This window comes from Salvelinus fontinalis, chromosome 3, assembly GCF_029448725.1.
Source record: "Salvelinus fontinalis isolate EN_2023a chromosome 3, ASM2944872v1, whole genome shotgun sequence".
In the NCBI taxonomy this organism is placed as follows: Eukaryota; Metazoa; Chordata; class Actinopteri; order Salmoniformes; family Salmonidae; genus Salvelinus; species Salvelinus fontinalis.
The window spans coordinates 6,192,401-6,207,828 of record NC_074667.1 but is presented as its reverse complement, the minus strand read 5'-3'; the positions used below and the strand labels follow the sequence as shown (position 1 = coordinate 6,207,828).

At 43.8% G+C, this 15,428-nt stretch overlaps 1 protein-coding gene and 1 non-coding gene across 5 annotated transcripts in view; one reads left to right on the top strand and one right to left on the bottom strand.

Annotated features, from left to right (window-relative positions):
• LOC129836885 (rab11 family-interacting protein 4A-like) overlaps positions 1–13,348 on the top strand; it is an 87,910-nt gene extending 74,562 nt beyond the window's left edge. For 3 of the 4 annotated variants that reach the window (XM_055902929.1, XM_055902931.1, XM_055902932.1), the window contains 9 exons: positions 2,142–2,241; positions 2,588–2,691; positions 2,925–3,065; positions 3,465–3,546; positions 5,095–5,232; positions 5,533–5,691; positions 7,843–7,929; positions 8,462–8,605; positions 8,927–13,348. In XM_055902929.1, the coding sequence (XP_055758904.1) occupies positions 2,142–2,241; positions 2,588–2,691; positions 2,925–3,065; positions 3,465–3,546; positions 5,095–5,232; positions 5,533–5,691; positions 7,843–7,929; positions 8,462–8,605; positions 8,927–9,046 (1,075 nt within the window). In that variant the 3' untranslated portion in view covers positions 9,047–13,348. The remainder of the gene's footprint in view (positions 1–2,141; positions 2,242–2,587; positions 2,692–2,924; positions 3,066–3,464; positions 3,547–5,094; positions 5,233–5,532; positions 5,692–7,842; positions 7,930–8,461; positions 8,606–8,926) is intronic. The other variant, XM_055902930.1, reaches the window with a different exon arrangement.
• On the bottom strand, positions 10,688–10,740 carry LOC129851659 (U7 small nuclear RNA). Its single transcript, XR_008759027.1, has one exon. It is a non-coding gene; the product is annotated as a U7 small nuclear RNA (small nuclear RNA).
• Positions 13,349–15,428: the final 2,080 nt, after the last annotated feature.

Genomic DNA, 15,428 nt, shown 5'->3' with positions numbered 1-15,428 from the left:
CTACTCTCTCCCTATCTTCTACTCTCTCCCTCTCTTCTACTCTCTCCCTCTCTTCTACTCTCTCCCTCTCTTCTACTCTCTCCCTCTCTTCTACTCTCTCCCTCTTCTACTCTCTCCTCTCTCTACTCTCTCCCTCTCTTCTACTCTCTCCCTATCTTCTACTCTCTCGCGATCTTCTACTCTCTCCTCTCTACTACTCTCTCCCTCTCTACTCCTCTCTCCCTCTCTTCTACTCTCGCCCTCTCTTCTTCTCTCGCCCTTTCTCTACTCTCTCCCTCTCTTCTACTCTCGCCCTCTCTTCTCCTCTCTACTCTCTCTACTTTCTCCTCTCTTCTACTCTCTCCCTCTCTTCTACTCTCTCCTCTCTACTCTCTCCTCTCTTCTACTCTCTCCTCTCTCTACTCTCCCCCTCTCTTCTACTCTCTCTCTCTCTTCTACTCTCTCCCTTTCTACTCTCGCCCTCTCATACTCTCTACTCTCTCCCTCTCTTCTACTCTCGCCCTCTCTTCTACTCTCTCCCTCTCTACTCTCTCCCTCTCTTCTCCTCTCTCCCTTCTCTCCCTCACTCTCTCCCTCTCTTCTTCTCTCTCCCTCTCTTCCACTCTCTCCCTCTCTTCTACTCTCTCCCTTTCTACTCTCGCCCTCTCCTACTCTCTACTCTCTCCCGCTCTTCTACTCTCGCCCTCTCTTCTACTCTCTCCCTCTCTACTCTCTCCCTCTCTTCTACTCTCACTTTCTCTTCTACTCTCTCCTCTCTCTACTCTCTCCTCTCTTCTACTCTCTACCTCTCCTCTACTCTCTCCCTCTCTTCTACTCTTTCCCTCTCCTACTCTCTCCTCTCTTCTACTCTCTCCTCTCTCATCTCTTCTACTCTCTACCTCTCCTCTACTCTCGACCTCTCTTCTACTCTCGCCCTCTCCTCTACTCTACTCTCTCCCTCTCTTCTACTCTCTCCCTCTCCTACTCTCTCCTCTCTCTACTCTGGCCCTCTCTTCTACTCTCTCCCTCTCTACTACTCTCTCCTCTCTCTACTCTCGCCCTTTTTTCTACTCTCTCCCTCTCTACTACTCTCTCCCTCTCTACTCTCTCCCTCTCCTACTTTCTCCTCTCTCTACTCTCGCCCTCTCTTCTACTCTCTCCCTCTCTACTACTCTCTCCTCTCTCTACTCTCGCCCTTTTTTCTACTCTCTCCCTCTCTACTACTCTCTCCCTCTCTACTCTCTCCCTCTATTCTACTCTCTCCTCTCTCTACTCTCTCCTCTCTTCTACTCTCTCCCTCTCTTCTACTCTCTACCTCTCCTCTACTCTCTCCCTCTCTTCTACTCTCTCCCTCTCCTACTCTCTCCTCTCTCTACTCTCGCCCTCTCTTCTACTTTCGCCCTCTCTTCTACTCTCTCCCTCTCTCTACTCTCTCCTCTCTCTACTCTCTCCCTATCTTCTACTCTCTCCCTCTCTTCTATTCTCTCCTCTCTCTACTCTCTCCCTCTCTTCTACTCTCTCCCTCTCTACTACTCTCTCCCTCTCTCTACCACTCCTCCTCTCTCCCTTTCCTTTCCTCTTTACCTCTCCTCTCCTCCTCTCATCTCCTCTCTCTCTTCCCTACTCTCTACCTCTACTCCTCTCCTCCTCTCCTCCCTTACTCTTTCCCTCCCTTTCTCCCCCTCCTCTTATTGATGAATAGTCTCTGTAATGGAGGCTGGTGTGAAGCCATTCCATTAGTTAGAGTGGGGCTAGATGTTGTGGTGGCAGTTTGAATGCCACTGTGTGTGTGAGTGTGTGCGTGTGTGTGTGCGTACATATGGGCATGCATGACTGTGTGTCTTTGTAGTGTAATAGTGTGTGATGTGTGCATGTGTGTGTGTGTGTCTGAACTCTATGCAATATGATCAGCTCCCCCACTGGCACAGCCCTTTTGCTTATAGTCCCTTTTACATCCTATCCTGCAGCATTCTCTCTGCAGGAGTGGACACACACACACAGTGGCATTATGGTTCAGCAGTAAAGCTCAGATTGATGCCCTATAGGGTGAAGCTAAAAAAGGATAGCTCTAGGACTACCAAAGTTGGGAGAGATTTTATTGTTTTTTCTTCAAGTCTTGTATAACAGTCTCTTCCTCTCTCTTCCTCTCTCTCTGTCTGCAGGCAGCTCCTCCACACCAGTAACTTCAGCAGCAGCAACGGCAGCACAGAGGACCTGTTCCGAGACAGCATCGACTCCTGTGACATTGACATCACTGAGAAGGTACCGTAGAGATACATTGTGTTCTGTTTAATTCTATGGAAGGGACTACCATTTATCGTGTCTGTCTCTATCTGTGACCATTCCACTACCTGCACTCCATTATATTAACGTGAAAATTGATGGGATACTAATTGTGAAATTGATTGCATTGGCTGCTACTGTCAAGAGGAATCGAGCTGAATGGCTCTGGCAGAGCTTGTTGCTGATTGTGCTGGCTGAAGTAAGGACATTGGATGAATGAATGAGATAACATATCTTACCCTCTCTCTCTCTCTCTCTCTCTCTCTCTCTCTCTCTCTCTCTCTCTCTCTCTCTCTCTCTCTCTCTCTCTCCCACACACACACAGGTGAGTTACCTAGAGAAGAAGGTAGCAGAGTTGGAGAATGACACGCTGATGAACGGAGATCTCAAGTCCAAGCTGAAGCAGGAGAACACACAGCTGGTTCACAGGTAGGAGGTTTACACACACACACACATGCATGCCCACCCACCCACGCACACACACACACACACACACACACACACGCACGTAGATACAAACAAACACATGTAGGAATGCACACACACACACATTCATTCTTAAATATATATATATATATATATGTGTGTGTGAGCATTTCTTTTTGCATATCTCATTTATGCTAATGTTTCTGTATGTGTGTGCGTGTGTGTGTCACTCACAGGATCCACGAGTTGGAGGAGCAGTTGAAGGACCAGGAGGCGCGGGCAGAGCAGAACACAGAGGAGGAGCAGAGACGACACCGTGAGGCCTACAGCAAGATGGAGAGAGACAAGAACACTGAGCTAGAGCTGCTACACAACCGGTAACACACACACAAACACACTTACTTCAATCATTTATACACTGCATCGTAGATACTCATATTTACATGTATGCGTGTACACAAAGGTGCTATCTATAACCTAAAATGTTTTTTTGGCTGTCCCCATAAGAGAACCCTTTGGGTTCCATGTAGAATAATTTCCACAGAGGGTTCTACATGGAACCCAAAAGTGTTCTACCTGAAACCAAAAAGGGTTCTACCTGGAATCAAAAAGGGTTCTCCTATGGGGACATCCTAAAAACCCATTCTTCTAAGAGTGTAGTCCATAGCGCTAGGTAGATACCATAGATTAGGCCTTGAGTTAGATACTGAATCCAGTATCTGACATATTAAACATAGATGAATTATCATAATGTGTTTCCTCTTCTTCCCCTACAGAGTCCAACAGCTAGAGGAGGAGAACGGGGATATATCGGTGAACATGTGCAGACTGAAGTCTCAGACAGAGAAACTGGACGAGGTATGTGCGTGCTTGCTTACATATCTTCCTCAGAGACACAGTAGGCTACATTTAGTACAAACACACGCTCTCACTCATGCAACTCCAGTACTACTATCTCTACACAGACAGAGACCTCGATAACTGGTTACAAAACATCTACACCCACCCATCAACAGCATGTGACCAATTGCCACGGTCACACACACACACACACACACACACACACACACACACACACACACACACACACACACACACACACACACACACACACACACACACACACACACACACACACACACACACACACACACACGTTTGGAGGTGTGAAGGCTACAGCTGGGCTCATATCAACACCTCTACTTCTAGCCTGCCTGGTGAAAACATGCAAGGGAGTTGGCATTACTGGTCTGCATGATCATTTGATTGTGTGAACTCCTAACAGACAGTCACACTAACTAAATACTATACTATACACTTCAGGTTGCCTGACGACTCAAACTGAATTCTTTCGCTGCTCTGTCGTTCATCTCATACTTCCGTCTGAGACTGCCATCGTTAAAGTAATTTGTGGTGACGTCAAAATGAGGGGCGTTGTACAAAACAAAGTCATCAGCGATTTGATTGTATCAAAGCCAATGACGAATTTTCAAACCTCCGCTTTACCCATGTGTATTCTGTCTCTGGCCCAACCCATTGGTTTCTGGAACCAATCACAGTGGCTAGAATGTTGTTCCGTTCTAAAAATCGTCGGGAGGGACTCAGATCCAGACTCAGGTGCAGTGATCTGTGAGCTGCTCTGACAGCTGGTGCTTAAAGCTAGTGAGCGAGATATGAGTCTCCAGCTTCAGTGATTTTTGCAGTTCGCTACAGTCATAATGTCAGTGGGCGTAGCGTTTGGAGGGAGCAAGGAGTTTGGGGAGCCAGGCAACATTTCATTGCCAGCTGTAAAGAATATTTTTATGAATAGCTGTTTTTGCGTTAGAATTTTTTTTGCAGTATTTGCACTATGTATAGTACTGTAAATTCATTAAAATTATAGTTAATTTTAAGGTATGTGTCTTTAATGTTTCTTCTTACAGGACTATTCACTGTGCATTATTAGACTGACTGTGTTCTTGCTTACCGCATACATCCTAACAACCTAATGCCATATTCATACTGTGGGACCTTTATTGTGTGAACACCATGTGACTTTTATTTTGATGAGCTACTCTGGAGGCTGGGGTAAAGCAGAGGTTATTGGGTAATCGGGGTCAGTTTTGAGATTGAGTGACTCCACTCTCTCCAGCTTGTTGTATTATTTTGCCTATCCCTAAGTTGTTCTACTTGGCTTATAGGGCCGCCCCAAACTGCACTGTGCTGGCTTGGGGCTTTTCTATTCACATTGTCCTTCCCAGCACGGTTCCAGCAACTATAGTGGATGCGTAACCAGTCCAACCCAGAACAGATGGTCTTGGCTTTGGCCTGTATTGTGAATCAGGCATACGTTTCAAAACGATCCATGCTTTATTCTGTGTGTATCTTCACATGTATTTCAATGTGTCTATATGTGTGTGTTGTCAGGAGAAGCAGAGTATGACATACAAGCTGGAGGACACCAGTCTTAGGCTGAAGGATGAGATGGACCTCTACAGGAAGATGATGGACAAGCTGAGGCAGAACAGACACGAGTTCCAGAAGGAGAGGGAGGCTATGCAGGAGGTGGGAGGAGGGATAACACACACACAGGGACACACGCGCACACACACACACACACTTATACTTGCGTGTACACACACTTATACACCCTTTTACATGTAGTGTGAAACGAAAGCTCATGATGCCTCTCCCACTCCTCTGAAGTCTCTAGTAGCTGAATGTTTGTATAGAATACATTTGTACATAAACCAGTCTGCCCACTGCATCAGACTGGTCTACGTGGCTATCCCAGGTACTCTTTATACTAAACAGTCTTCACGACAGCTACCACATATCGTCCCTGGTTGTGTCCCTCTCCTGCAGTTGATTGAGGACCTTCGTCGGGAGCTGGAGCACCTGCAGCTGTTCAAGCTGGAGACAGAGAAGCCTGGCCGCGGCCGCAGCTCCTCCTCTGGGCTGACGGAGTTCAACGCCAAGACCAGAGAGATGGAGCTGGAGCACGAGGTCAAGAGACTCAAACAGGTGGGCTTGAGAGCTAGTGGCTAATGCTAACTCTAATTGAATGCATTGTTACTTCCTCTTTTGGGGTATTTGCTAGGATTTCATTGGGCAAGAGACTCAAACAGGTGGGGCTCAAAAACAATCTTTTACACAAAATGTTTTTTTTTTGTTTTGTTTTTTCTCCCCAATTTTCGTGGTATCCAATCGCTAGTAATTACTATCTTGTCTCATCGCTACAACTCCCGTACGGGCTCGGGAGAGACGAAGGTCGAAAGTCATGCGTCCTCCGAAGCACAACCCAACCAAGCCGCACTGCTTCTTTAACACAGCGCGCCTCCAACCCGGAAGCCAGCCGCACCAATGTGTCGGAGGAAACACCGTGCACCTGGCCCCCTTGGTTAGCGCGCACTGCGCCCAGCCCGCCACAGGAGTCGCTGGAGCGCGATGAGACAAGGAAATCCCTACCGGCCAAACCCTCCCTTACCCAGACGACGCTAGCCCAATTGTGCGTCGCCCCACGGACCTCCCGGTCGCGGCCGGCTGCGACAGAGCCTGGGGGCGAACCCAGAGACTCTGGTGGCGCAGTTAGCACTGCGATGCAGTGCTCTAGACCACTGCGCCACCCGGGAGGCCCCTTTGTTTTGTTTTTTACACACGTTCCCTCTCAATTCCATCTCTAAGTATACTGTATATGTTTGTATATGCCACCACTATATGCTGGGGTGTAACGGTAGTCCCCCTCCTCTTCATCCGAAGAGGAGGAGCATGGATTGAACCAAAACGCAGCTTCTGAAGTTGACATATTTATTTACAGAAAAGACGAAAAAACACGAACTTCACTATAACCTAACAAAACAACAAAACGGAGTAGACAAACCTGGACATGCGAACTCACATACAACGCAGAACTCACGAACAGGAAAATAGACTACACAAAAGAACGATATACAAAACAAACCGAACAGTCCCATATGGTGCGACAAACACTGACACAGGAGACAACCACCCACAACGAACACTGTGAAACAACCTACCTAAATATGACTCTCAATTAGAGGAACGCCAAACACCTGCCTCTAATTGAGAGCCATACCAGGCAACCCTAAACCAACATAGAAACAGACAACATAAATGCCCACCCAAACTCACGTCCTGACCAACTAACACATACAACAAACTAACAGAAATAGGTCAGGAACGTGACATGGGGTGCGAGTTAACAGTGTTTCGTGTGATAGTCTAATGCTGGGAGTACACTCTCAACATAGAGAGTGGCATACACTAGTCATATCTATCTACAGTGCGTCTTATCTACTGTAAGTGTTGTCCTTTCGACTTCTTAGATAGTGTGCCATTTCTAGGTAGTGAATACCAGTGATATCTGTCTGTCAAGGGCAGTGAAATTATATTGTTAATGTTCCCCATCCTTGTTACGAGCATCGGACCTAGTATAAACATGAGATAAGAGATCAAGATGAAAGTGTTTCTAAGATGTCCTCTCAGACAAGGCAGAGGCTCTAATGCTGAGACATGCAGTATTGCGGTATGTTCATGTGTAAAGATTTGATATTCTACTGTAGGCTTCTTTCTTGCCTTCGGTCAGTACACTCTGTCAAACTGACAGTAACGCTAGGAGAGTAATCACAGTGCCTCGCCTTGCCTGCAGCTTTCATCTGGATCTGTCTTGCTCTCTATCTCTCTCTCTTTTTTTTCTCCCTCTCACACTTGCCTGGTTGCCGTCTCTGCTCAACTGTTACATTTGGCAAATGACAGGAGTGGAATGTTAGCTAAAAAGTCTAGTACCCAGACTACACAGACACATAGACAAGTAAACCATTTTCTGCAGTCACAAGCGTTGATTCAAAGTTTAAACTACAAGGCTGGAAGAGAAACATCTCTAATTGGTGTTAGGCAGATATGTGATACCCTTTTTCTCTTTTCTCAACACTTTTAGATCAAATGGTGCTTATCTGAAACTCCGTATTTAAAACACTCATAGGTTACTTTTTCAAATCTGTTCTTTTATAATGGCACTGTTTCATATTTGAGAAAGTGTTCAAAAGAGAATGCAGATCAGCTAGCTGATGTGATAGTATTCCAAACAGGGATGAATGAGTCTCTTCCCTCTCATGTCTCCCTGTGCTCCTCTTTGCTTCTCCTCTGTGTGTCCAGCGGTTTGTCTCGCAGGATTTTCCTCTGACCTCTGACCTCCGCCACCTCGTAGTATCCGCTGGGGCACGCCTCCGTCACGGTCAGACGGTAAACAAACCCACTGTTGTTTCTTGTGAGCTTTAACCTTTGACCCCTCCCATTAACCACAGCTAATATCACCACCATACAGCGCCTATAGAGCTTCACCCCTTGTCGACACAGGGCGCAGTTTGTGCCATAACACTGTGATAAACATAATAACCCGTGTCCTGTCCTGTAGGTGTTACTGTAGATGTGGTGTGCTGTGTCGGCTGCTGTTGAAATCGAGAGATGGTTTGTCGTGGGTGTATTTGTGTGAGGCTTCAGTAGTCTAATCTAACAGGCCTTGCCTACTGACACAGTGTGGATGAAGTGGGGCGCTTGGAGAATTGAGATGAATCTCATCAAGCTGTGGACTCCCTCTAAACCCATCGCTTCAGTCTGTCAAATCAAGCTATGATACTCATCTCTCTCTCTCTCTCTCTCTCTCTTTCCTTCCCTCCTCTCTACCTCTACTTCCCCCTCCCTCTTCTCTCTCCCAAACTCCCACCCTCCCCTCTATGTCCCTCCCCTCTCCTTCACTCCCCCCTCCACCCAACAGGAGAACCTGAAACTGAGAGAACAGAACGACGACCTGAATGGTCAGATCCTCAGTCTGAGCCTGTATGAGGCTAAGAACCTGTTTGCCACCCAGACCAAGGCCCAGTCGCTGGCTGCTGAGATAGACAACGCCTCACGTGACGACGTGAGTTTTTCATTCATAATGCTAATCATTTGATGATTTGATCATTTCGGAGTAACCCTGCAAGAGTAACCCCATTGACTAAGGTACACATAGTATTTAGACGGTAGGCATGTATGTGATCAGGTTCTTAGGTGTGCAGTAGGTTACATTACTGTCATAAAATAATGTATTGCTGGTGTAACTGTTCTGATGGTATGGTGACAACGCTTGTCTGATGAGTAACCTTGCCTAAGACCTGAATAGTTTCATTCTGCATGACATCAGGGTTAGCTGGTATAACCAGATAATGGCACCACCATATCTGATGATATTTCTCCACAGTTGATGGAGGCCCTCAAAGAGCAGGAGGAGATCAACTTCCGCCTGCGGCAGTACATGGACAAGATCATTTTGTCTATCCTGGACCACAGCCCCTCCATCCTGGAGATAAAGACTAACTAGAACCCCCTCTACTAGAAACCCACTACTAGAACCCCCACCGGGAATGTGGAATTGGAAAGGGAAAAGAAGACTAGCCACGCTGAGGCATGGGACAGTTAGACATCATTGCCCCCTGCTGCCCCAGGAGTGGAACTGTGAACTTGGGTGTATTCATTAGGCACAAAACAGAAGAAAACAGACTGAAACTGGGAGGTACTACCAGGACTTGTCCAATTAGAAACACTTGTTTTTGTGTTCTGTTGCGAAACGTTTTGCTACGGTGTGGCCTAATGAATACAACCCTGTTTTCTCTCAGCGACTGGAGCTATAGTGGATTTTCTGTGTTGACTAGTAAAGGGAGTTTTGGTACTTCACCGTCATACTTCTGTTCTATTCTGTGACTCATCAACAGATGTTGGTATCTCCCTCATACTCCTTCATGCACTTTCTTCTATGTTCTCTATTGTTTCCTCACAGCCTCATCTTTCTCTAAAACACAATCGAGATGAATTATTACTGGGAAAAATAATTATACTGGGCAGGTGCTTTGAATATGTAGGGCATTACTGGTTGTTGAACACTGGATATACGTACTCTAGTGGTGTATGTAGAAACAATGTGAACAAAAACCTATTCATCTGCAACAGCGTGTGTTGTAGCCATTGGGGAATAAAGGAACAGAGAGAGACTGGCAGATAGCCACACAGAGATCTTTAGCTTCCAGACAACCCTATCCCCACTGTTTCCTTAAAGTTGATCTGTGTTTGATCGGTGAAGACCGGTATGTGGGCAGAGGCACGTTGATGAAGAAAGGAAAGCAGCACGTGTTTCTGTGAGTAAGAAGAGTGACAGAAAGAGACGAAAGGAGGGAGAGAAGGAGCGAGAAAATATTGTACAAGCATCTTGATGTCAAAAGATATTGGCGTTGACTGAAGAAGATATCAGTCATGTAAAGTGGTAATGAGAGGCAGCAGAACTTGGTGTGATGGACTGCTTTCAGGAGGATGGAATGGCTTAGTGAAGTCAAAGAAGGAACAGGTGAAGTGTATCGGTCAGTACAGTACAGAGGAAGAGAAGAGAAGAATGCCTTCCTAGGGAACTCTGAGATGACGGTACAGTATGATCTGTGTAGAGTAATACTGTATGATAAATCCATATAGTAAATTCTTAACTCACACAGTGAGTTGTTAATTGGCTGGTTGAGAATTTGAGGATGCCAATTCCTCTTAATCACAGGTTCCCATTAATTATTTTCTACTCAGACATTCTGTAGTAAGGATGTCTAAATAAGTTGGTTAGACCTGGGATATATGCTATGAAGGATGTCCCATTGCATTAAGCTGCTATAGCTGCCCACACAAAAAAAACTATAGTATACTATGGAATAAATACTATAGTATTCACTGTAGTGTTTTTGCAGACTTTTTTGCTGACTTACGGAGTCCGCAAAAACACTGCAGTGAATACTGTAGCATTTATTGTAGTATTTACTGTAGTATACTGTATCATACTGTAGTATTTACAGTTAACTAAAGTATAAATACTGTAATAATAGAAAACTGTAGTATATACTATAGTAATAGTGTATTGTTTTTGCGGTTTGTTGTATTTACTGTAGTATTTACTACAGTGTTTTTGTTTTATTATCTTTGACATAGAAATGGAGGCTTTCTCCTTCAGGAAACCTACTGGAGAAATACTAAAAGAGCACATTTTCCATAACCTGTAGGTAAGACTGGGGTTCAAACAGATTGTTCAGTGCTTCTGCTCTTTTCTATAACCTGTAGAGAACACACTATATGGTCTATACTTGGCATGTAGGTTTCTCACTTAAGGGTGGCACAAATTGCGACATGGGGGAGGGGAATGGACAGGTTATATGCAAATAAGATACTGTAGTATTTACGACAGTGCTTTTTTATGGCTAATACTACAATATTTACTATAGCTCCTACAGTATACTATAACATTATATAGTACTACTGTACACACGATCGAGGGATACTACTGTGTGTAGTATAGTATACTACAGTTTACTATAGAATTCTATAGTAAGTACTGTAGTATTTTATAGTATACTGTAGGATTTTTTAATGTGGCTATTAGCCAACTAGCCTATATGCTTTATATTTCTGTGTCGGACACTGCCACTCCACTCTCCCTATATCCACACTGAACAAGAGACAAACCCTGCCAGCACACAGGGCTGTCAAGTCAACAGCATAACAATGTACAAGCATATGAATGTAACCCAATGGATGTGAATGTACAGAATGCTTAATGCATTCTGCATAGAGATAGATACAGTATTTATCTCTATGTTATTCCACATCTCAATGTGTTTTATGAATTTCCTCTGGGTGTTAAGCCATGTCAGTGTGGCTCATTGAATCATCCCTATCATCTCTATATAAGATACTGTAGTATACTGCAGTATATTCATCAGAAGTTCACTTACTGTAGACTAGAGTTTGGTACTAATAAGACTGGAATAGCAATCATACTGGAGTCTATACAGAGTATATGGGTAGTGTTTGCTCTTTGGCTAGTATACTGTAAATATCATGAATGTCTCACGTAGCTAACATTCTCTCTGTTAAAACCTAATGGGTTTTTGTGTACAAATCTACATTTTGCTGAGACAGTTTTCAAATGTCATACAGTAGGCCTTTGCTGTACTACTGTATTCGAGAGGACGTTGATAGGCAAAGGGGATAACCTGCTGTAAATTAAATTGCTTTAAACGTACATTTTGCTTCCTTGCACAAAAATATGTTGTTTTTTCTTCTTTTTGCATGTTCTCACATTTTCTGGTATTCGTGCCTTTAAAACACATTTATCTATTATTATTTTTCTTAATATAGCTATGTTGTTTAAACAACGTAATAATGAATATTTTTACTGTTGCTTTAAAATCTGTGTCTGAACGATGTTCATGACTTGTAAATGTTGTACAGGATTTGTATTGTGCCACTCACCACACTTTTACAGATGAGACCACAAAAATACTATTTTATACAGTTCTATCAGGAAATGGCCAGGTAATCAACTCTAGTTTATAAAACTATTACAGCACAGGTTTATTTTGTATTTTTTTTTTCTTTTTGGTACTTTTTACCCCTTTTTCTCCACAATTGGTAGTTACAGTCTTGTCTCATTGCCGTACGGACTCGGGAGAGGCAAAGATCGAGAGCCAGTCCTCCGAAACATGACCCTGCCAAGCCGCACTGCTTCTTGACACACTGCTTGCTTAACCCGGAAGCCAGCCGCACCAATGTGTTGCAGGAAACACTGTACAACTGGCAACCGAAGTCAGTGTGTATGCCCCCAGCCCGCCACAGGAGTAGCTAGAGCGCGATGTGACAAGGACAACCCGGCTGGCCATACCCTCCCCTAACCCAGACGAAGCTTTGCCAATTGTGTGCCACCTCATGGGTCACGTCTGGCTGCGACACAGCCTGGGATGGAACCTGGGTCTGTAGTGATGCCTCAAGCACTGCGATGCAGTTCCTTAGACCGCTGCACCACTTGGGAGGCACAGCACAAGGTTGTTGTTTTTTTTAAACAGATGAGCATTGGGTGAATATTTAGGTTAACACAGAAACAGAAAAAACTCTATGAATGCAGTGTCCATTGCTTTTCAGGTTGCTTTGGTTTCTGTGTCCTTTCAAAGTATGTTGATATGGCTTCCCCCTGTCTTCCTATACACTAAATAAACTGGTGAGCAATATTACTTTTCTCTATACCATACCAACCTGGCACTACAAGGTTTACTTCTACAACCTTGAAAGATTCACTTCACAAAAACTTAAATTAAATTGAGAAATGTCTTCAAATTGAGCGTTGACTTCGTCCTCATGTAGAAGCCCTCCTATCGTTTGAGGAGATGTTGATCAATGGCATCCCATTTCAGACAGTACAACAGCCAATCACCTGTTGAGCACTGTCACAAAGTTTCACTTGCAACGTTTTAATTAAACTCAAATGTTTCCCATTTGTTGGCTCCTAAATACTTCCTAACACAATGAAATATGTAGTCTCCTATTCTTCAAGATATTGAGAGGTTGTATTTTAAAGAGCACAAGGGGTGGCATTGTGGCAATAAGAATGGCTTGAGCTTGTGATATCTTATTTTCTGTTACCTTGTTTCTGTCGTCCTATTTCTCTACCACGTACCACTGTTACGCATACATTGAAGCACTGTACTGTATGTGGCTGTAAGTAGGCTACTACTTATGATATGAGGTCTTATCTGCAATTGTGATGTACAAACAACTTTAAGCTGTAAATAAAAAGATTTGCCCTGGCATGATTACAACCTGATGAATGCTAATTTCATAAATGAAAATGTCAACTTCTTACAGTATGATCAAAGGAATACTCTGTCCTGTTTTAGGAATAATAATGTTTGTCATTGATTCAGAAATGCAGTAAAACAGGTTTGCTACAATTGATAAAATGTGGTCCTAATGTGGGATTTCCTGTATAGACATAACTCTCTATCTGCAATGTGCCTGATGTGGATCCTCTATCTATGCTGACTTAAATCTCACATTCCTGAGAAATGACTTGTGGGACCCAGAGAATTCTCAAAGAGATGGAAATTATATAGTTCAGTGTACTTCAACACAAACATTAAACCGCTGATTCATACTGTCAATTGATTCAATATTATGATGGTGGAATGGGGAACTAAAACTTGTATTATGTGCATGATTCAATAAGTTTTCCTACAGAGAATACATACTGTTGGATTGAGAAAAAAAAAACGAATCAGTACAAAATAATAAACCAAGCATTAACCCACGTGGATGTCAGAACAGAGGAGACTCCACCGTGCGCTTGACGTCATACACTGCATTCGAAGCCCACGGGAGGTACGTGTACGATGAATTGGTTAATTGGCTAGCAATTTACCTTACCTTGATTTTCTTTTTATAATTACCCATTCTGAAACCCAAGTTTATGTAGTTAAATTGGGCTGTTGAGTTTACATGAAAAGGGAAAAATTATATGCTATTTGATGCTGGAATAAAGTGAGTTTTTTAGCCAGCAATCGACGTTAGCTAACTATCGAAGAGTCAATCTATTAGCAACCGGAAGACTTTTCATTTAGCAACGTAAAAAAAAAAAATGTGCATGCAGTATTTTGTTGTTAAATGTAGCTAGCCTATTGTTGTATTCCATGTTGTCAGTTTAATTATTTGTGAAGGAGGACTTGCCTCGGCAAAATGTGTGGCAGCACAGCAAGGTGAAATCGATAGTGCAAGCTTTCTCTATCTAACGGCAGGGATTTTGTAGAATGATGCTGTGAACAAACATTTATTTTGCAAATGTGTCAGACGTTATTAGCAGTGCTTGACTTGGACCGAAATAGGTGCCCGTACTGTTATTTTTTTGGTGCAGGAGATCTACAATACTTTTGAACAGATATTATATAATAGGTACAGGAGCTCAAGCGTATAAGATTTGAGGTGCAGCTCCTCGGCTCTGGCGATCTCCTGCCCATGTCAAGCACTGCTTATTAGCTGATATGACAACATTTCTGCGTTCATGCTTTTCTCTGTAGGACTACAGTAAAGTTTTGAGGGAGACCTGTAACAGTGGACCATGCACCAGACAGTGAGTAACCCCCCGGGCTTGTGCATCAGTGCCAAAACCATTCCAGAGAGAAAGCCGATATATTCATGCACTGGCGGACCAGACCCTGTTCCAGAGAGGAAGCTGATGTATTCAAGCAATGGTATACTGGACCCTGCTCCAGAGCATAGGTACAGGAAGGCCTATTCTTCCAGGTACAGGTGGAAATGGAGGAATAAGTTACACAAAAATCCACAGCTGTTGCCGCCAGCCCCACCTCTGCCACCGTATGAAGAAGAAAACTGGGAGGAGGAGATGGGAATCGTTGAGACATATGGATTTGCTCCATATGGTAAGGAGGGGGAGAGATACAGTGGGGTCTGGAATGATTGAATCTCTTGATAAAAATGAGCAAAAAATACAGTTTAAAATACAAATACTGAGCTATATTGAAGGAAAATGATTTTATACTAATACAATTGCTCAGAGAAGGGAGAAAAAAAGATGGGATCAAAATTATTGCTATTCATCGAAGATCCACCACCATTATTTTACAGTAGGGATGAGGTATTTTTTGCATATGTATTCTTTCGATGGCCAAACCGGTTGATCCCGATCTCCAAGGAATTCATAATCGGTCGCCTTGCGTTCCTGTTTTTTAAAATTGTATTTGTTTCACGCTGTTTGTGGTAATTGCTCTTGATTCAGGTGCCCTGCGCGCCGGGAAGTCGACGTGTTCCCATTTTGAAACATTTCATGTGTCTGAAGGTACAAACTCTGCATACCCAACGATCCCAATCAAGTGCACAAATAGGCCTACAGC